Source organism: Oncorhynchus keta, chromosome 13 (genome assembly GCF_023373465.1).
Source record: "Oncorhynchus keta strain PuntledgeMale-10-30-2019 chromosome 13, Oket_V2, whole genome shotgun sequence".
Classification (NCBI taxonomy): Eukaryota; Metazoa; Chordata; class Actinopteri; order Salmoniformes; family Salmonidae; genus Oncorhynchus; species Oncorhynchus keta.
In genome coordinates, this window is record NC_068433.1 from 30,381,485 (window position 1) to 30,405,355 (window position 23,871).

At 43.5% G+C, this 23,871-nt stretch overlaps 1 protein-coding gene across 2 annotated transcripts in view; it reads right to left on the reverse strand.

Annotated features, from left to right (window-relative positions):
• The window catches only part of casq1b (calsequestrin 1b), a 31,589-nt gene extending 8,683 nt beyond the window's left edge, over window positions 1-22,906 (reverse strand). The window contains exon 1 of one of the 2 annotated variants that reach the window (XM_035783857.2): window positions 22,381-22,906. In XM_035783857.2, coding sequence (XP_035639750.1) covers window positions 22,381-22,617 — 237 coding nt within the window. In that variant the 5' untranslated portion in view covers window positions 22,618-22,906. The remainder of the gene's footprint in view (window positions 1-22,380) is intronic. The other variant, XM_035783858.2, reaches the window with a different exon arrangement.
• Window positions 22,907-23,871: the final 965 nt, after the last annotated feature.

Genomic DNA, 23,871 nt, shown 5'->3' on the forward strand with positions numbered 1-23,871 from the left:
TTTGGGTGTTGAGACCATTCTTGATACACACGGGAAACTGTTGAGCATAAAAAACCCAGCAGCGTTGCAGTTCTTGACACACTCAAACCGCAGGGCCTGGCATATACTACCATACCTCGTTCAAAGGCACTTAAACTCTTGCTCATTCACCCTCTGAATGGCACACAAGCACAATCCATGTCTCAATTCTCTCAAGGCTTAAAAATCATTATTTAACCTGCACCTCCCCCTTCATCTGCACTGATTGAAGTGGACTTAACAAGTGGCATCAATAAGGGATAATAGCTAGTTGGATTCAACTAGTCAATCTATGTCATGGAAAGGGCAAGTGTTCCTAATGTTTTGTAGACTCGGTGTATATTAGGACATTTGGTCATGACATAACAGGACAGTATATAGATTGCAGAATACTTCCACCATACAGGACTGTCAATAGTACACAGATATGCTGACAGGTCAAGATGCAGAGTACAGAATAATCCAACTTCAACAGACAACTGAGATTCAGAATTACATTTACATTTACATTTAAGTCATTTAGCAGACGCTAATATCCAGAGCAACTTACAAATTGGTGCATTCACCTTATGACATCCAGTGGAACAGCCACTTTACAATAGTGCATCTAAATCTTTTAAGGGGGGGGGGGGGTGAGAAGGAATACTTTATCCTATCCTAGGTATTCCTTAAAGAGGTGGGGTTTCAGGTGTCTCCGGAAGGTGGTGATTGACTCCGCTGTCCTGGCGTCGTGGGGGAGTTTGTTCCACCATTGGGGGGCCAGAGCAGCGAACAGTTTTGACTGGGCTGAGCGGGAACTGTACTTCCTCAGTGGTAGGGAGGCGAGCAGGCCAGAGGTGGATGAACGCAGTGCCCTTGTTTGGGTGTAGGGCCTGATCAGAGCCTGGAGGTACTGAGGTGCCGTTCCCCTCACAGCTCCGTAGGCGAGCACCATGGTCTTGTAGCGGATGCGAGCTTCAACTGGAAGCCAGTGGAGAGAGCGGAGGAGCAGGGTGACGTGAGAGAACTTGGGAAGGTTGAACACCAGACGGGCTGCAGCATTCTGGATGAGTTGTAGGGGTTTAATGGCACAGGCAGGGAGCCCAGCCAACAGCGAGTTGCAGTAATCCAGACGGGAGATGACAAGTGCCTGGATTAGGACCTGCGCCGCTTCCTGTGTGAGGCAGGGTCGTACTCTGCGGATGTTGTAGAGCATGAACCTACAGGAACGGGCCACCGCCTTGATGTTAGTTGAGAACGACAGGGTGTTGTCCAGGATCACGCCAAGGTTCTTAGCGCTCTGGGAGGAGGACACAATGGAGTTGTCAACCGTGATGGCGAGATCATGGAACGGGCAGTCCTTCCCCGGGAGGAAGAGCAGCTTCGTCTTGCCAAGGTTCAGCTTGAGGTGGTGATCCGTCATCCACACTGATATGTCTGCCAGACATGCAGAGATGTGATTCGCCACCTGGTCATCAGAAGGGGGAAATGAGAATGAGGGCAACTGCTCTTTCAACAACAGACGGAACAATTATAGTTCAGGGCCCATATTCACAGTATTTGCCCTCCTAAGGACAAAGTGCACTTTTGATTGGTGGCGTTTAAAAAAAAAAAGGAATTACTTTGTATAAAATGTTTAGTCTCTTATCCCTTGTAACTTTAAATGCGACAAATTGCTTGCCTCTTAAGGATCGGCCCTTTTTTTTTTTATCACCTAAAATGACATACCCAAATCTAACTGCCTGTAGCTCAGGACCTGAAGCAAAGATATGCATATTCTTGATACCATTTGAAAGGAAACACTTTGAAGTTTGTGGAAATGTTTAATTAATGTAGGAGAATATATCACATTAGATCTGGTAAAAGATAATACAAAGAAAAAAACATAAATTATTTTGTATTTATTTTTTGTACCATCATCTTTGAGATGCAAGAGAGAGGCCATAATGTATTATTCCAGCCCAGGCACAATTTAGATTTTGGCCACTAGATGGCAGCAGTGTATGTGCAATGTTTTAGACTGATCCAATGAACCATTGAAAATGTTGTCTCAAGACTGCCCAAATGTGCCTAATTGGTATATTAATACATTTTGTGCACTCTCCTTGAACAATAGCATGGTATTATTTCACTATAATAGCTTCTGTAAATTGGTCAATGCGGTTAGATTAACAAGAATTTAAGCTTTCTGCCAATATCAGATATGTCTATGTCCGGGAAATGTTCTTGTTACTTACAACCTCATGCTAATCACATCACCCGTCCCGCCGGGGACCCACCGATCCTGTAGAGGTTTAAAGTAGATCCGTTCTTATAAACTCATGAATATTGAAAAAAGTCTCATCCCCCGCCCTTCTGCCACCGCGAACGCGCCAGTGCATTGCGTCCTGGTAGCATGCATGAGCTACCCACCGGCTCACAGCAGTGAGTTTGAAATAAATACCGGCAGTAGTAAGTTACTTTGCTGTTGCTAGCATGTGTGGAGTCACAGTGAGGGAAAGGGGCACCTGCAGTTCTACTGCTTGTCATTAGCAGGACAAATTTAAATCAAGTGAAGACTAGCTTGTATTGACAGCATAGCTGTGCTAACTAGCTGATTTATCTGGCCCACATTAGCGATGATTAGCTGATATAGCCCACTCCAGTAGTGGTTCAAGACACACTACATGACCAAAAACATGTGGACACCTGCTCGTCGCAAATGTAATTTCAAAATCATGGGCATTAATATTGAGTTGGTCCCCCCTTTGCTGTTGTAACAGCAGGCCTGTCAAGTTCTTCCACACAAATCTCGACAAACCATTTCTGTATGGACCTTGCTTTGTGCACAGGGCATTGTCATGCTGAAACAGGAAAGGGCCTTCCCCCAAACTGTTGCCTCAAAGTTGGAAGCACAGAATCATCTAGAAGGTCATTGTATGCTGTAGCGTTGAGGTTTCCCTTCACTGGAACTAAGGGGCCTAGCCCTACCATGAAAAACAGCCCCAGATCATTATTCCTCCTCTACCAAACTTTATAGTTGGCACTATGCATTCGGGCAGTTAGCGTTCTCCTGGCATCCGCCAAAGCCAGATTCAGCCGTCGGACTGCCAGATGGTGATTCATCACTCCAGAGAATGTGTTTCCACTGCTCCAATGGCGGCGAACTTTACACCATTCCAGCCGATGCTTGGCATTGCGCATGGTGATCTTAGGCTTGTGTGCGGCTGCTCAGCCATGGAAACCCATTTCATAAAGCTCCCGACAAACAGTTCTTGTGCTGACGTTGCGTCCAGAGGCAGTTGGGAAGTGAGTGTTGCAACCGAGAACAGACTATTTTTACGCACTACACGCTTCAGCCCTCTTTAATCTGTTTTTCTAGCTTGCTTAGCCTACAATGTGTGATGACTGTTTTTGCAGAAAATTAAGGCACCTGCCCCCTAAAGCCCCCCCACAGCCCCCTCCAACTTCTCCTCCTCCATCACAGGCTATCCATCCGATACCGCCAAGGCACTTCCATATTAGTCTGAGCAGGGGTATTTATAAGAGAGACTGAGACTGAACTGAACTGGCGTTGCGGTGAGGAGCTGGGCAAGACAGTCCTACAGCTATATAAGGCCTTCTGGGGAGCACAGAGAGAGACCGGGGAAAACGTGAAGGGGGGGGAGGAGACCGGAGAAAATGGAGGGAGGAGAAGGGAGAGAAAGAGGGAGGGAGGGGAAGGAGACCGGAGAAAATGTTAAGCTTTGATACATATGGGAGGGGGAGGGACAGGAGGGAGGAGAAGGGAGGGAGAAGGATAGCTAATACATGACTAACATTCACTCTAGTCTGTCAGACTATCAATCATCTTCTCACAGAGAGATTAGTCTCACTTTCTGTTTCTCTCTGACTGCAGCTTATATCTAACTCATTGTGACCTCTCTCTTTCTCTCTCAATGTTTCTCTCTGTCTCTCTCTCACACAACCTCTCTGTTTTTCTCTCCACCATGCTCTGCTGATGTATGTGCCAAGAGAAGGTGTGACTTCTCACTGTCGAGCCACAGGTGAAGAAGTTCCTCCTAATCACAGATCTTGGATCAGATTACCCAACTTTCAATCATCCTTAAGCGGGTTGAAGAAGTGTCAGCCTCTGTATCAATGTTTAGAGGCAACCTCATTCATATTCTATGGTTGAATGAGGGACGGACTAAGTGCATGGAAAACACAGCTCGTATCGTAGATCCGTAATTTCCTGTAAATCATGCATTCATATCATGTCCATAAGCTAAAATAACTCATGGTTACAGTACAGCTGTAGCTCTATCAGGTCACTTCAACCTTGCTGTGTGGCCGTGCAGTAAAACTGTTCTGGGAGCTGTATAGTATCCTTACGCTGCCAGTGTGGTTGTAAGTGCACGTTGTTCGATGAGTCACCACACATCTGTGTGTGCTTCACCTGTGAGCCACTAACGGGGATAGTCTGTATGATGATGCTGTTACAATGTTGTTGTTATTTATTGACTGCGCCAGTATATAGAGTGAGAAAGGAGTGTGTGTGTGTGTGTGTGTGTGTGTGTGTGTGTGTGTGTGTGTGTGTGTGTGTGTGTGTGTGTGTGTGTGTGTGTGTGTGTGTGTGTGTGTGTTGGGAGGAAGGAGGTTGTAGCTTGTGTGCGGGAATGGCTGCATGTGCATCCGTCCTGGTTTCTATGACTACCGTTGCAACGTTTCGCAGCTTTATTCAAATTACAAATCATCCTCATCATTCAAACGCAGAACCATCTGCACAGCTATAAGTAACAGCCAATGTTTTTACCAAGATGTAGAATCTCCCATTTGGTCACCGTGTCTGTTTTCTCACTTCATCTCAACCTGCTGTATTGTCAGAGCTTCTCTACTCAGCCTCAGTTCAACGTCATACCCCAAATATCACAAAGGCTTTTCACAATTCAATCTTTGTACCCTGAGACACAAAGAAACTCAGAGTGCTCTTCTCCCCATTTCCTGTAGCCTTCCCGTTCTATTGCATCCGCTTTCAGCTCAGGTGTCAATAATTAATGGACGTAACTGTAAAACACCAGTGTGTGTGTGTGTGTGTGTGTGTGTGTGTGTGTGTGTGTGTGTGTGTGTGTGTGTGTGTGTGTGTGTGTGTGTGTGTGTGTGTGTGTGTGTGTGTGTGTGTGTGTGTGTGTGTGTGTGTGTGTGTGTGTGTGTGTGTGTGTGTGTGTGTGTGTGTGTGTGTGTGTGTGTGTGTGTGTGTGTGTGTGTGTGTGTGTGTGTGTGTGTGTGTGTGTGTGTGTTTGTGTTTGTGTTTGTGTGTGACGATGTAGCTTCAACACACCAGGACGTCCCTACAGCCTACACCGACATGTTACAACAACACTGAGCAGGGTGGGCATTAAAGAGTTAAACAACAGATGTATACACATTGCTACAGTCGCATACTCTAGGTGTGGCTAAAATAAATGCCCTAAAATAAACAAATGCCCTACATATATGTAATAAAAAAGCTGTCCGGGTATGAAATATGTGATTTCTGAAACTTTTAGTTCTGGTCGAAAGTGTTGCCCCTGTTCTTTGTAGTAGGTAGTGGGTCTTGATGATTGTAGCGGTCTTGGCCTAATTTAGGCTATTTTTGTATTAGTCCTATCTCATTCCACTGTGGAATTCAAACGAATTGAAAGTTACAAATGCACCTTTAATAGCCTATCACACCAGTTTTGCATGATATCGAATGTCCATTCCAAGTCATATCGGACTTCACACCAGCACATACTACAGTATCTCCTGGTAGATAGTTGAGGAGTGTGGAGGAGTTAAGCAGGTCTGTCTGTCACCGACTGTGAGTGACTCATGCTCCCTATACAGTTTGAACTCCATTTCAAATATGTCACACAAGGAACCAGCCAATGTTCTCATCGCATCGCACATCACTCTGCAGGCATCAGCTGCTGTTTAGCCAAGCAGGATAAATCAATCGGAGAGATCAGTGAGACTTTGTGGCAAAGACTGATCAGAAACGGTCCCTTCTCCTGGAGTACATCATTCTGGCTGTTTTACCTGGATGTCAGAAGTCAAATAATTTTTATTTATTTTGTATTTATTTTACCTTTATTTAACCAGGCAAGTCAGTTAAGAACATATTCTTATTTTCAATGACGGCCTGGGAACAGTGGGTTAACTGCCTGTTCAGGGGCAGAACGACAGATTTGTACCTTGTCAGCTCAGGGGTTTGAACTCGCAACCTTCCGGTTACTAGTCCAACGCTCTAACCACTAGGCTACGCTGCACAGAACTCGGTTCAACTTCACTACTTATAGCCGGGACCATGAGTTTTTCCAGACCACATGACTTGAACTGCCAAAACTCCAGGACCTACAATACTACTTAGAACTACAGCTCCTTTATTTACCAATCTGTACTGTTTATTGTGTATCACTCCAAACGTGCTCAACACAGGAGGTTGGTGGCACCTTAATTGGGGAGGATGGGCTCGTGGTAATGACTGGAGTGGAGTAGGCGGAATAGTATCCGATACATCAACACACAGGGTTTCCATGTGTTGGATGTCATTCCATTCACTTCGTTCCAGCCATTATCATGAGCCGTCCTCCCCTCAGCAGCCTCCACTGGTGCCCCAGATAGTTGACATATTAATCCCAAGACGTAACCACATGTTACGCGAAAGAACAGGTGTTTATAATGTTTATACTCCAAAGTAACCACGACACAAACAAGTGACAACCCTTACAGCCTTTCCTACTTTGGCTCTCTCTCTCTAGTTCTAGAGAGAGAGATAAAACAGGAAATGCAAACCGTGTGCTCGACAAAACTCAAAAATGTGAGTTTTAAACTTTAACCAGGCACTTCTTTACCTCGTTTGCCTTTTCATGCGTGTGTGTGCATGCGGAGATGGGCAAAATATACATAAACATGTACCTTAGAAATACAAGACACTCTAAAGACTAGTGTATCAAACTAAAATGCAAATGGCATAAAATGACAGTTATGTTGAGGGATCAGAAATACTGCCCCTCTCTGCGTGCGTGTTTGCACCTCTTTCCCTGACATTACCTCTCCTATGAATAAGATATGAAAATACATTCCAACATTCAGGAGGCCTACGGAGAGAGCAGAGGGTCATCTATTAATCATTAGGCACAACATGAAGCACAGGCTATTATAACACAACAGCAACGTTGTGTGTGTGTGTGTGTCTGTGCATGTGTGTGTGTGTCCTCTAGAGTCTAGTCCTTACAGTACAAACACAATGGAGCAACAGTGTGTCACGTTGCCTGTCACTTGTGACTAAATCTGGGAACCACAACCTCAAGGAACCTGCACTGAGGTCAAATTCACCTCATGGAAGCACAACAATGAAGATGTCTTCCCTTTGAGACATTAAAGACATCGTAGGCTCTGAATGACGAAGAAGACAGTAGAAATCAACTAAAACTCAGCAACCTAGTCGCCACCATCAACTGCACCATGTGTTAGTGGAGATGGCATGGTAGGTAGGTTAAATGTAGCTCCACACAAACAGAGAGAGAGCAGCCGGACGACCGGTTCTCTGGCTTCATCAGGGACTTTCTTGGCAAGGCTTTGGAGACTTGCTGACAAGTATAGTACAGAACCCCCATAGCTGTCTGCTACAGCCAACGCTGCAGAATTTGTGTGTATGTGTGTCCAGAATCTGGGGATAGGAGTCTGATTATCTGCTAGGTTACAAAATTGGGGTGGGGGGCTTCCCGAGTGGGGCACCAGTCTAAGTCACTGCTTCACAGAGCTCGATGCATCACGACAGGCTAGGGTTCAAACCTGGACTGTGTCAAAACCGGCCATGTCCGTGAGTCCCGCAGGGCGGCGCACAATCGGCCCAGCGTCATCCAGGTTAGGGGAGGGCTTGGCCGGGCGGGCTTCACTTGGCTCATCACGCTCTAGCGACTCCTTGTGGCGGGCTGGGCGTCTGCAGGCTGACCTCAGTCGTCAGTTGAAAGGTGTTTCCTCCAAAAACATTGGTGCGGCTTGCAGGCCGGCGTTAAGGAGCACGGTTTGGCGGGTCATTTTTGGAGGATGCATGACTCAACCTTCACCTCTCCTGCGCTTGTTGGGGAGTTGCAGCAATGAGACAAGATCACAATAGGATATAAAGAAAAAGGGGATACATCTTTTTTTTTTTAACTGGGGTGCGCTGTAGTGCAGTGGGAAAACTGACTGATGGATGAGGATAAAGACTTCATAAGGGCCTGAGACCAATATCCTGCTCTTTCTTTTTTAGAATTGACCAGACATTGTACAAATCACTAGGACTGAGGTTTAGTGCAGGGAAAGCTCAATAGAGGGTAGAAACTGTGTAGAGGTAGGAGGAGTATGTTTGTTTTCTTCCATCCTAGTATTTCATCAAGCCAGGATCAGAGTTTGGACACATGTTGTTGAAGTCAACATTTGCAAACAAGTATTTGTTTCTATCACCATGAGGTGTTCTGTCATTTGACAGGAAAGTGTCACTTTCATCCAACATGCTTAAATGGGATAGGTTACCATCAGACATAGAAAGACGTGATTACTCACTTTTACCATGTTTACACAGTGCTGTGTGATCATTGGATGGTGTGAGTTTAACAGTATTGCTTCCGCCCCTCTCCTCGCCCAAATCTGGCCTCGGACCAGGGACCCTCTGAACACATCGACAACAGTCCCCCCGCGAAGCATCGTTACCCATCACTCCACAAAAGCCACTGGCCTTGCAGAGCTAGGGAAACAACTACTTCAAGGTCTCAGAGCAAATGACGTCAATGATTGAATGTTACTAGCACGCACCGCTAACTCGCTAGCCATTTCACATGGGTTACATAAGTATAATGATTAAGTAGCACCTTTATATAGAGTGCCACTTGAGATGCATCCATCGTGTCTTTATTGATTGGTTGGTGTGAGGATAGTGCAAGGGTCACTTGGCATTACGTAAACACAGTAATGATGACTATGACTGACTGACTATGACTGATAGTAACTCCAGGTAGACATGCTGTCATCATGTTGTCAGGTAATGGGGACCCCACTAAAGAAAGACGACATTGCATGAACACACACATCTTTCTATGACTAATAGTACACTCGCAGAAAAAAGGGTTCCTAAAAGGGTTCTTCAGCTGTCCCCATAGGGTAATCCATTTTTGGTTTCAGGTAGAACCCTTTTGGGTTCCATATAGAACCCTCTGTGGAAAGGGTTCTACATGGAACCCAAAAGGTTTCTACCTGGAACCAAAAGGGTTCTACCTGGATATAAAAAAGAGTTATTCAAAGGGTTCTCCTATCGTTACATTTGAAGGACACTTTTAGGTTCTAGATAGTGTGTAACCTCCTCTGCTATGTAACCTATTTAGGTCACATTTTACTTGTGGTACCCTATAGATCACAGGTGTCAAACTTATTCCACGGAGGGCCGGGTGTCTGCGGGTTTTCGCGCCTCCATTGTACTTGATTAATTAATTAAGTTAGCTAATTAGTAAGGAACTCCCCACACCTTGTTGTCTTGGGCTTAATTGAAAGGAGAAACCAAAAACCTGCAGACACTCGGCCCTCCATGGAATGAGGTCTACATGTCCAAACTATGAAGATGTTTCTTTCCATGTTTTATTTATTATTACATTTTCACTCCCTGTACTTGCTTCACGACTCCCAGCGTACACGTTTACACCTGCTCGCGTACAAAAACACAGGGAGGAACTATAGTTCTAGAAGTTCTAAAATGATCAAACTAAATAAAAAGATGAATAAAGTTGTTGTTGTCCGGTCACATGTTGTCACAAAAACAACCACACATATATATACAGTACATACACACACATAAATAATAATAATAATAATAATATAAATATATGCCATTTAGCAGATGCTTTTATCCAAAGCGACTTACAGTCATGTGTGCATACATTCTACGTATGGGTGGTCCCGGGAATCGAACCCACTACCCTGGCGTTACAAGCGCCATGCTCTACCAACTGAGCTACAGAAGGATAGGTATTGTCTAACAAGACAATACCATAACGGGACAATACCATAACGGGACAATACCATAACGGGACAATACTATAACGGGACAATACTATAACAGGACAATACATAACAGGACAATACCGTCTAACAGGACAATACCATAACAGGACAATACTATCTAACAGGACAATACCATAACAGGACAATACTATCTAACAGGACAATACTATCTAACAGGACAATACTATAACAGGACAATACTATAACAGGACAATACTATAACAGGACAATACTATAACAGGACAATACTAAATATATACAGTACATACACACACATAAATATATACAGTACATACACACACATATATATACAGTACATACACACACATAAATAAATACAGTACATACACACACATAAATATATACAGTACATACACACACATAAATATATACAGTACATACACACACATAAATATATACAGTACATACACACACATAAATATATACAGTACATACACACACATAAATAAATACAGTACATACACACACATAAATATATACAGTACATACACACACATAAATAAATACAGTACATACACACACATATATATACAGTACATACACACACATAAATATATACAGTACATACACACACATAAATATATACAGTACATACACACACATAAATATATACAGTACATACACACACATAAATATATACAGTACATACACACACATAAATAAATACAGTACATACACACACATAAATATATACAGTACATACACACACATAAATAAATACAGTACATACACACACATATATATACAGTACATACACACACATAAATAAATACAGTACATACACACACATAAATATATACAGTACATACACACACATAAATATATACAGTACATACACACACATAAATATATACAGTACATACACACACATAAATATATACAGTACATACACACACATAAATATATACAGTACATACACACACATAAATAAATACAGTACATACACACACATAAATAAATACAGTACATACACACACATAAATAAATACAGTACATACACACACATAAATAAATACAGTGCATACACACACATAAATAAATACAGTGCATTCGGAAAGTATTTAGAATTTTTCCACATTTTGTTACATTACAGCTTTATTCTAAAATAGATTCAATTGCCCCCCCCCATCAATCTACACACAATACCCCATAATGACAAAGCAAAAACACGTTTTCAGAAATGTTTGCAAATATCACATTTACATAAGTTTCCAGACCCTTTACTCAGTACTTGGTTGAAGAATCTTTGGCAGCGACCTTCAGCCTCGAGTCGTCTTGGAAATGATGCTACAAGCTTGGCACACCTGTATTTGGGGCATTTCTCCCACTCTTCTCTGCAGATCCTCTCAACCTCTGTCGGGTTGGATGGGGAGCGTCGCTGTACAGCTATTTTCAAGTCTCTCCAGAGACTCGGCTTTACAAATCATATCCAATCAATTGAATTGACCATAAATCAATTTTGAGTCTCATAGTAAAGGGTCTGAATACTTATGTAAATAAGGTATTTCTGTTTTACATTTTTAATACAGTACCAGTCAAAAGTTTGGACACACCTACTCATTCAAGGGTTTTTCTTTATGTTTAGTATTTTCAACATTGTAAAATAATAGTGAAGACATCAAAACTATCAAATAACACATATGGAATCATGTAGTAACCCAAAAAGTGTTTAACAAATCAAAATATATTTTAGATTTTAGATTCTTCAAAGTAAAATTTTAAGAACTTTGAAACTTTGAAAGTTTCTTCAAGTGCAGTTGCAAAAAACTTTGAGTGCTCTGATGAAACTGGCTTTCATGAGGACCACCACAGAAAAGGAAGACCCAGAGTTACCTTTGCTGCAGAGGACAAGTTCATTAGAGTTACCAGGCTCAGAAATGGCAGAGCTTCTCAGAATTCAAGTAACAGACATATCTCAGCATTTACTGTTCAGAGGAGACTGCGTGAATCAGGCCTTCATGGTCGAATGGCTGCAAAGAAACCACTACTAAAGGACATAAATAAGAAGAGATATGCTTGGGCTAAGACTCACAAGCAATGGAAATTAGACCGGTGGAAATCTGTACTTTGGTCTGAGTCCAAATGAGTCCAAATTTGAGAATTTTGCTTCTAAACGCCGTGTCTTTGTTAGAAGGAGAGTAGGTGAACGGATGATCTCCGCATGTGTGGTTCCCACTGTGAAGCATGGAGGAGGAGGTCTGGTGGTGTTTTACTGGTGACACTGTCAGTGATCTATTTGGAATTCAAGGCACACTTAACCTGCATGGCTACCACAGCATCCTGCAGCAATACGCCATCCCATCTGGTTTGCGCTTAGTGGGACTACCATTTGTTTTTCAACAAGACAATGACCCAACACACCTCCAGGCTGTGCAAGGGCTATTTCACCAAGAAGGAGTGTTATGGAGTGCTGCATCAGATGACCTGGCCTCCCCAATCACCCGACCTCAACCTAATTGAAGTACTTTGGGATGAGTTGGACTGCAGATTGAAGGAAAAGCAGCAAACAAGTACTCAGCATATGTGGAAACTCCTTCAAGACTGTTTGAAAAGCATTCCAGGTAAAGCTGGTTGAGAGAATGACAAGAGTGTGCAAAGCTGTCATCAAGGCAAAGGGTGGCTACTACTAAATATATTTTGATTTGTTTAACACTTTTTTTGTTACTACATGACTGTGTTATTTCATAGTTTTGAAGTATTCACAATGTAGAAAATAGTCAAAATAAAGAAAAACCCTTGAATGAGTAGGTGTGTCCAAACTTTTGACTGGTACTGTACATGCTAAAATTTCTAAAATCCTGTTTTCGCCTTGTCATTATGAGGTATTGTGTGTAGATTGATGAGAATTATATGATTTTGTATCAATTTTAGAATAAGTCTGTAACGTAACAAAATGTGGAAAATGTCAAGGGGTCTAAATACTTTTCAAATGTACTGTAATTACCTGTGTGAGTGTGTGTCCCCGAGGTATCATAGCCCCACGATTGCCGCAGTGGCTGTGATGAATGAATGTGCCCTCCTTATTTGGGGTGTGTCTCAATAACTTAAACTATCTTCCTCTCCTTGCGCCTGATTCCGAACAATGCACACACCTAAAAGTAAAATAATTGAATTAAGAAATATGTAAATATTCGATCAAGCAATGTCGGAGTGGCATTGACTAAAATACAGTAGAATATAATACAGTATACAAATATGAGATGAGTAAAGCCATATGTGAACATTAGTTAAACATTAACAGTAACTAGTGTTAATTTTTAAAGTGGCCAGTGATTCCAAGTCTATGTATATAGATAGGGCAGCAGCCTCTAAGGTGCAGGGTTGCGTAACAGGGTGGATACCGGCTAGTGATGGCTATTTAACTGTCAGATGGCCTTTAAGATAGAAGCTGTTTTTCAGTCTCTCGGTCTCAGCTTTGATGCACCTGTACTAACTTCGCCTTCTGGATGATAGCGGTGTGAACAGGCAGGGCTCGGGTGGTAGATGTCCTTGAGAATCTTTTTGGCCTCCCTGTGACATCGGGTAGTTTGCCCCCAGGTGATGCTTTGGGCAGACCGTACCACCCTCTGGAGAAACCTGCGGCTGCTGGCGGTGCAGTTGCCGTACCAAGCGGTGATACAGCCCGACAGGATGCTCTCAATTGTGCATCTGTAAAAGTTTGTGAGGGTTTTAGGGGCCAAGCCAAATGACTTCAGCCTCCTAAGATTGAATAGGCGCTCTTGCGCCTTAATCACCACACTGTCTGTGTGGATGGACCATTTCAGATCGTCAGTGATGTGTACGCCGAGGAATTTGAAGATTTCCACCTTCTCCACTGTGGTCCCGTCTATGTCGATAGGGGTGCGCTCCCTCTGCTGTTTCCTGAAGTCTACGATCATCTCCTGTATTTTGTTGACGTTGAGTGAGAGGTTATTTTCCTGGTACCACTCTCCCAGGGCCCTCACCTCCTCCCTGTAGGCTGTCTTGTCATTGTTGGTAATCAGGCCTACAACTGTTGTGTCATCTGCAAATTGATGATTGAGTTGGATGCGTGCATGGCCACGCAGTCATGGGTGAAAAGGGAGTACAGGAGGGGGCTGAGCATGCACCCTTGTGTTGAGGATCAGGGAAGTGGAGGTGTTGTTTCATACCTTCACCATCTGGGGGCGGCCCGTCAGGAAGGCCAGGACCCAGTTGCACAGGCTGGGGTTCAGAGCCAGGGCAAGAACTAAATGATGAGCTTGGAGGGTACTATTGTGTTGAATGCTGAGCTATAGTCAATGAACAGCATTCTTACATAGGTATTCTTCTTGTCCAGATGGGATAGGGTAGTGTGCAGTGCGATGGCGATTGCATCGTCTGTGGTTCTATTTGGGCGGTAAGCAAACTGAAGTGGGTCTGGAATGTCAGGTAAGGTAGAGGTGATATGATCCTTAACGAGCCTCTCAAAGCATGATTACAGAAGTGAGTGCTACGGGGCTATATTTATTTAGTTCAGTTACCTTTGCTTTCTTGGGTACAGGATCAATGGTGGACATATTGAAGCAAGTGGGGACAGCAGACTGGGATAGCGAGAGATTGAATATGTCCGTAAACACTCCAGCCAGCTGGTCTGCGCATGCTCTGAGGACGCGGTTAGGGATGTCGTCTGGGCCGGCAGCCTTGTGAGGGTTAATGTCTTCCTCACATCGGCCACGGAGAAGGAGAGCCCACAGTCCTTGGTAGCGGGCCACATCGGTGGCACTGTGTTATCCTCAAAGCAAGCGAAGAAGGAGTTTAGCTTGTCCGGAAGCAAGACATCGGTATCCGCGACATGGCTGGTTTTCCCTTTGTAGTCCATGATTGTCTCGTGTCTGGGCCGTTGAATTGTGACTCCACTTTGTCTCTGTACTGACGTTTTGCTTGTTTGATTGCCTTAAGGAGGGAAAACTTATCCCAGTCAGCGGGATCAAAACAATCTTGAAGCATGGATTCAGTTTGGTCAGACCAGCGTTGAATAGACCTTAGCACGGGTACTTCGTGCTTTACTCTCTGCCTATTGGAAGGGAGGAGCAAAATGGAGTCGTGATCAGATTTGCCGAAGGGAGGGCGGGGGAGGGTCCTGTAGGCATTTAGAAAAGTTGAGTCGCAGTGGTCCAATGTTTTACCAGCACAAGTACTACAGTCAATGTTTTGGTAGAACTTCGGTAGTGTTTTCCTCAAAATCCCCATCTACAATAAATGCAGCCTCAGGATATGTGGCTTCCAGTTTGCATAAAGTCCAGTGTAGTTCTTTGAGGGCTGTCGTGGTATCGGCTTGAGGGGGAATATACACTGCTGTGACTATAACCAAAGAGAATTGTCTTGGGCGGTAATATGGTCTGCATTTGATTGTGAGGTATTCTAGGTCAGGGGTGAACAAAAGGACTTGAGTTTCTGTATGTTATCACAATCACATCATGAGTGGTTAATCATGAAACATACACCCCCGCCTTTCTTCTTCCCGGAGAGTTCTTTAATTCCTGACTGTGCGATGTACTGAGAACTCAGATGGCTGAATGGACAGGGACAGTATATCCCGAGAGAGCGATGTTTCCGTGAAACAGAGTATGTTACAATCCCTGATGTCTCTCTGGAAGGAGATCCTCGCGCTGAGCTCATCTACTTCATCATCCAGAGACTGGATATTAGCGAGTAACAAACTCGGAAGCGGTGGATGGTGTGCACGCCTCCTGAGTTGGACTAGAAGTCCACTCGGAAAACCTCTTCTCCGCCGGCGGTATTTTGGTGCGGCCTCTGGAATAAGTTAAATTGCCCTGGGGGGTACGAACAAAGGATCCAATTCGGGAAAGTCGTATTCCTGGGTTACCGCCACTCTGATATCCCCCCCAAAAATCCGGTTGTATGTAATAACACAAAAAAAATTCTGGGCTAATAATGTAAGAAATAACACACACAAAAACAAAATACTGCAAAGTTGCTTAGGCGCTAGAAGCAGAGCTGCCATATCTGTCGGCGCCATCTTACTCAAAAGTATGGAGCATACAGTCAGGACGTAGAGGGCTATAAGGAAGAGCAGGACCATTGAAACTGTGTTCAAATTAAATGAGCACAATTAAGAGTAATGGATTGAATAGAATAAATAAATCGCAAACTATGAAGCCCAAGACGCACAGTTTGACCTTCACACTATCCAAACTTAACCATAGGATACTTTATCCTTTGTAATATTGTAATCATCCCCAAATGTTGTACTCAACCACTTCAAAACCTTTTTAATTTGTTAGTTAGTAGCTTTGGGCTTGCATTACATCACTACTCTCATGAGAACTGGCAGTAATACAAGTATTGTTGTTGGTGTTGCTGCCTAATGAGCAGTGATGATGTTATTTTGCATCAACAGCATGGTGCCAGAAGAGTGACACGGTTGCCATGACGATGGTCTGAACATTCAGCTCAATACTACAGAGAATGTCTATTCCACATGGTACTGTAGAAGATGCAGCTAGTCATGCAAGAAAGATGTAGAGGAACTGGCTAATGTAGTATTATCCACAGGTCGCTTCAGGGGTGGCCAATCAATCTCAGCCGTTGAGGGACACAGCGTGTAACGGTTTTTGAACTGAAATAAATGCGAAAGGCTTTGAAAAAAATAAATAAAGCTTGCAGTATGCTCACTCAGTGCTCCAGTGACATTTCACAGAGATACGTTTGTTTTTGAGAGAAATCTTCTAAAAAAAAAAAAAACAGGAATCTTTTATTATTATGAAAAGCTTATACGAAAATATGTCATGACTCAAAATCAATATCTATCCTACCTCTATATTGTTTTTATATGCCCTGTACATGCGAAAAGAAAGATGATGAGTTCAACGGGAAAGTGAGGCTGCCAGGTAGCCATTACTCTCCGTCATAGCGTCCAGCCTAGACGACACGATGCTTTATGATTTTTGTACCCCTGTTTTTCTCTGGCCCCCATCGATTTAGTCACCCTAACTCTGGCCATCCAACAAGGGTAGAAAACCAATAAACTTTGAACAGATTGCAATAGAGACATGAGGGTTGAACCATTGGTTTTCTTGGAGGATTATCTATACAATTAACATAGTATTTGACCTGTTGGTCCAAATATGATTTAAGCCCGTTTGACCTGTGAAAACGTATCATTTGGACTTGCACTACTGATAGATGCATCTATTTTTCACTATTCCCCTGTTCAAAGCCAGTGAGCCATAAAAGCTTAACTGTCTGCTTGCAGTTATTAATTACCATCTAAATGTGTAATTAATAACTTCACCATGCTCAAAGGGAAATTCAATGTCTGCTTTTTTTTTTACCCATCTACCAATAAATTCACTGCTTGATTGAGGGACCTTACGTATAATTGTACAGTATGTGTGGGGTACAGTGATGAGGTAGTCATTCAGAAATCGTGTTAAGCACTATTATTGCACACAGAGTGAGTTCATGCAACTTGTTATGTGACTTGTTAAGCAACTATTTACTCCTGAATTTATTTAGGCTTTCCATCACATAGCGGTTGAATACTTATTGGCTCAAAACATTTCAGCTTTTAATTTCTTATTAATTTGTGAAAAATTCTAAAAACATAATTTCACTTTGACATTATGGGGCATTGTGTGTAGCCCAGTGACACAAAATCTAAATGTAATACATTTTGAATTCAGTCGGTAACACAACACAATGTGGAAAAGGCCAAGGGGTGTGAATACTTTCTGAAGGTACTATATGTCAAATATGTACGTCGAAAACGCTGCATGTTTGAAAGCACTGTTTGGGTGTCCCTATCCTTGCCAACAAACATCTGTGAATGGATCAGTGGTTCACCAATCAGGGCCTTGATAGGCTCGACAACAGTAACAAGGGGTGGTCTGTAAAGAAACAGGATCATTTAAAAAAAAAAAAAAAGGTTTCTAAGGGACCATCAGGCGACATCTTAAAAAACGTATTTAGGGACGTACCTGAAAGAAGCTGGGAACACGACAAAAACCTCAGGGGGACCACAACAGAATGTCCTATGTTTTAAACGACGTTGGACACAGGAATGTTCTTGCAATATTCCCATGAAACTTGTCTAGAATATTAATATCTTAATATCTTCTATTCTAAGACCATGGTAACCACGTTTTGCGTGTGTTTGTTGTGACATTGATGGAATATCCTCAGAAAACTGGACACAGGAACATTCCCATGAGAAGTGTCCAGAACATGAATATTAAATATTCTGAGAACATGGTAACCATGTTCTGGGTTCCGGGTAACTTTGAGAAAATGGTCTCTTGGAAACAGTCCTTGCACATCACTGGAACATTCCTATGAAAACGTCAGGTAATAACCTAATGCGACTCTTAAGGGAACGTTCCTTAAAGTTGTGAGAACATTTGTTGTTAGTTGGGGGTCTGTTGGTTGAGCCTAGTACAGTACAGCAATGGCAGCTAGCATGAGTCACTGTTATTAGGCCTAATGCAGCGATGCTAGCTCAGCTAGCATGAGTCACTGACTGACTCAAATTAATACAAATCTCCATAGTGACCAAACAGCTGCGATCTGGACCAAACTACAGTAGGCTACATGACATGGGACTTTCCTTGAGAACAAAGAACTCTCTCTATTTCTCTGTCTGTCTCTCTCTCTGCATCTCTCATCTCCTCCTTGCAAATACACAAATCATTCAATCAGACTTGTTATTATTACACCTCATAAACACAAACTGCACCCGCATGAACACTGATACTCTCCCACACCCAAATCATCCTCAAGTAGCCTCATGCACTCCTTAACGTCACGTAAACCCAAAAACCAACACAGGTCTAATATCAGGGTCTAATATCAATATCAATATCTAATACCACATATAGTAAGAGAGAGTGAAGAAACACAAGCACGAATACTCTCTCACACCCAAGTCACCTCATACAATTTTTTATTTTACCTTTATTTAACTAGTCAAGTCAGTTCAGAACAATCCTTATTTTCAATTATGGCCTAGGAACAGTGGGTTAACTGCCTTATTCAGGAGCAGAACAACAGATTTGTACCTTGTCAGCTCAGGGATTCAATCTTGCAACCTTTTGGATACTAGTCCAACACTCTAACCACTAGGCTACCTGCCGCCCCAAACCTCAAGCAAACCCCAAAATGGATACATCTCCAAAATAAACGCCCAACCGCATATAGATATATCATCTTCATCTCCATTATCTTGTCTTTGACCGAGAGAGAGATAATCTGACTCCAGTAATCTGACTCTTAGAGGGGTGACATTTCAGGTGTGACTGGCCGGGGAGACACAGGGCTAACGTTCTGACCTTTGACCTCTCAGAGAAGAAGATGCCGAGGAGGATTACTTTCTCGCCATGCTAGGTGGACTAGGGAAGTCACAGGCAAGAAGATGGTAACCAGAGTTTTTTTGTGTGATCTTGCTCAGGCTATCTGTCTTAAAGTGACGCAGCAGAGTTTTTGTATAATTTCAGCCAGTAGTTTTGAAAGTAGCACTCACAAGCTTTTAATTATTATTATTATTTTTTAAATCAGTAACTCATTTTTTAATTCTGCAATTCGTTTGATGTGTTACAAATTCCAATTTGTATAATACGTTATGAATTTCTACGCGTTTACAATCCCGTTTAATCTCTTTAACCGTCAGTGTTTCTGGTGCATCTGGATTTGAACTTACTATCTCTCTCCCTCGTAACAACAATTACTGTATGTCACCCAAAACCTCTAGATTACCGTTTCATCCAGTAGTTCACATAAGCGCTGCTTTTGAATGCAGACACCACCACAACCTCAACAACCCTCAGTCTAAAGAAGCAAGATACATCTAGAAATTGTGGGACGGCTGTGTCATTTGTATGTGGCTGAATCGTTGTCATTCACACTGTCTATGGTTTGACACATCCATGAGGAGATGGCAGCTCAGGAGCCTCATTACTACAGATAGAGGACATTGGATTACACACCTTGTCCTACTCATCTGTCCAATAGCGTTACTGAACATTACAGGGTTGAAGTGAAATCGTACGATATTTTACATCTGTGAAATGCATCAGGGCAAGTCGCACAACACAAACCGTCTTGCTGGACCAGTCCTCTGATAAAATAAAGCCTGTCTTGAGATATTGGGGTCTTTCGTGCAATAAAACCATTCACATATTTTTATATACTGGGGGATATTGAGTTTTGTACTCTTAAAAATCAAATTCCATCTGATTTTGTCAGGGTGCATCATTTAATCATGTATATATCCTGTTTGGTGGAAATGCTATTTTCAGTATGTATTTTATACCCCAGAAAGCTTGTTTCTGATTGGCTAACTAACGCTCCACATTGACCAGGAGTCAGCAGTAAGACAGTGAGGGGTCAAGCTACTCAGCAACTCAGCAGTCTAGCTACTCACACACACACACACACACACACACACACACACACACACACACACACACACACACACACACACACACACACACATGCGCGCACACACACACACACACACACACACACGCGCGCGCGCACACACACGCGCGCGCCCACACACACACACACACACACACACACACTACTCAACTCAGCTACATGGCTGCACATGGGCACACACGCGCTTGTAGTCAATCTATCGTATTCAAAGTGTGGTAGGTACATAAACAATGTTGTAGCCAGTTCCTGCAGTCAAATGACCTAGTGGCCTCATGGTTGGAATGTTATTCATATTTTTCATAATTTCATAATTAATAAACATATACATTTTTAAAACGCTGAAAATCCGTTGTTTCTATGTCAAACGGTTTTGTTATATTTCAGTCTTCTGTGATTTATATAAAGTGTAATATTGAGATGCAAACTAAAAATGTAACACAATTCAACTCTATATTTGACATGGTACAGGTATCTTTTTTTTGAGCTCATAACCATATGTGTGAGCTGTGTACTTTTGTCTCAAAGTAGATCTGTTTAAGACTACCAAGAAACACTCTGTGTGACCCTGATTTAGCCCACTGCAGTAAAAGGTTAAGATGTTCACCTGCGGCCTAGCGTTGTGTATTATGGTGCAGGGAGAGCATTGAAAGCACTGATAGAAGTTAGAGCTGTGATATATGTCGCTCTGTCTCTCCCCGGAAGGCTCTTCGCCTTCTTGGTAACTACGCCATCCCTGTCCAGGGCTATTTACAGTTATGACAGCGAGCGCTACTCTAGACCTGTAAGAAGACACTGTATGTATCAAGCATCTCAAAGTATGAGTGCTGATATAGGATACATTTTCCCTTTTTGATCACAATGAATAAGATGACATGGATAGGGGGGACCTGATCCTAGATCAGTACTCTTACATCGATGCTCTTGATACAAATAGCCCCAGGTCCCTCCTGTCCATGTAATCTTATAGACTATGATCAAAAAACTGATACTAGATCAGCACTCCTTCTTTGAGACGCTTGATACATACAGAGCCGGACTTACCCTGATCTGCTGTGGGCGTGCAGTGCAGGGTGCAGAAGAACTGCAGGGTGCAGAAGAACTGCAGGGTGCAGAAGAACTGCAGGGGTAGATATCGGTTGTTGTTATGATGTCATAGTTCAATTTTGATCCTCTTTGAATTCAGCAGTTTGATAGTTCATCCACTACACCCACATACTGTACCTGTACGCACGCACACAGTCTCATACACCCACAAGCCGCTTGGACACCCTCAAGCAGAACTAAATAGCCCAGAGAACCCCCGAAGCAAAAAACCTATGGATTTAGGACTGAGCTTCGCAGACCAGACCAGACCAGCTTCAACTCTTTCCAACAACCAATAACGTGACGTGTCCAAGGCCCGACCATTTGGAGTGCTCCACATCCTGGTTCAGTCTAACTAACCAGGCTCCTAATATTCTTAGGGAAGACAGACTATATTTTCTATTAAGGTGCTTTTTTTAGCATCTCTCAGTGTGTAGTGTTTTCCCCGGCCGCATTGTCTCTTTCTCTCTCTCCCTCATCCCCTCTTCCCTCCATTTCCCCCTGGGTTGATGATGCTGCTGGCTTCCTGGAATGGAGCTGCAGCGCAAATTATGCTATGTCTCTCTCCCTCATTGTTGCCCCTCCCTCCATTCTCTCATCCCTCAGTTTCCTTCTATCCACTCGCCCCCTTTCTCATCATCCTTTTGTCCCACATCAGAGGTCATGTTATCTAGCCTCACGTACGTTCTCCTCCATCTCCCTCATAAGTCCTCCCTCAACCCTTCATCCCTCCAACCCCTTTTCCCCTTATACCTCAGTTTCGTCATGCTGTCCCAACACCCACGTCCAGGGTCAACTCCTCCATCTCACTCATCCTTACTACCTCTTCCCCTCCATTCCTCCATCCATTCCCTCCATAGGACCCACCTCCAGGGCGAGCTCCTCCATCTCGAATGCTTTCTGGGCGTTTTTGTTGCTCTCCACATGTGCATGGTAGTAGATCACCATGACATCGTACTTCTTCATCACAGACTTGTAGTTCTTAGCATTGAGATCATGGACGCGGTCTTTCCCATCATACTCAGGGATCTCCAGACCCTTCTCTCCCCAGGACATGTTCCCCAAAGAGAGCAGGGCCCCCAGAAACACCCAACCCCACTTCATTGTTCCAGGTTATTGTTGGTTCCCCCCACTCAGGTCTCCCACGACTTGGACGTCAATTGCTGAATTGTTTAATGTTGCGGAAGAATATATTTTTGCGTTGTTCCTAAAATAAAAAATAAAAAACGCCACTTAGGAACAAGGTCCACTTCGTTTCGACGCCGGCCAGAGAAGAGCAGGTCGGAGTGTTGAACCCCCCCTTTTACATGCGGGCTCAGACACTACCGTCCAAGGGGGTGAGTGAGGGGTGGGGTTCCAACGACGAGGGCGAGTTGGAGGGAGAGAGAAGCAGGCTGCAACCCGGGGAGAGTGGGCAACCAAAAAGTAGGGAGAGAAAGTGAGAGGGGGTTGGGGGGGGGCTTGGTGACAATGGGTTTGAGGGGGGTTAGTAAATAGCAAATGGATGGAAACGTGGGAGAGGCTATCTTTGGATCGCATGGCCACCTGTTGGATACCATGGCTACAAAGGGTGGGCGAGAGAGGGAGAGGGAGGGAGAGAGAGAGAGAGAGAGAGAGAGAGAGAGAGAGAGAGAGAGAGAGAGAGAGAGAGAGAGAGAGAGAGAGAGAGAGAGAGAGAGGGGATTCCATTCCCATATTAAGTTTTGTAGGGGACCCTGACCACGGCTAAAAATACTGACACAAACGGTGTAAGCAAGATGGCCACCGTGGAATCCTGAGGGTCGATGAGCTTGGTTTGATGGAGGTGTACTGTAGCCTGCAAGTTCAAAGAGAGAGAGAGACAAAGAGAGACAGAGAGAGAGAGAGAGAGAATGGGGCATATTGAGAATTGGGCATAATGTCATAGGCACAGAGTATAGGGCATGACGCACATTGGTGATTATGTTGAACTTGGTAGTTGTCTACCAGTGCCTAGCTGGGTGGCAGACAGAGAGAAACAGACATAGAAAGGCATATTCAGGGTGGCACAGAGTATAAACGGCATGAGACACATAGATGTCGAACTAGGTCGGCCCGACTGTAGTCTGCCAGTGCGGTGCATAGCTGAGTGCCTAGACAGACAAACAGACAGGATGGCACAGATTCTTTGGCACAGCGTAAAGGCCTTGAAATACTGTACATTCAGAGTTATGGTGATGACTCCTGGCTTCCCCTGTTCCCAGTCCACCTGGTTGTGCTGCTGATCCAGTTTCTTCAATTCTGCCTATTGAACCCTGACTTGTTCACCGGACGTGCTGCCTTTTCCCCGGACTCGCTGTTTCGTCTCTCTCTCTCTCTCTCTCTCTCGACCTTTGAATG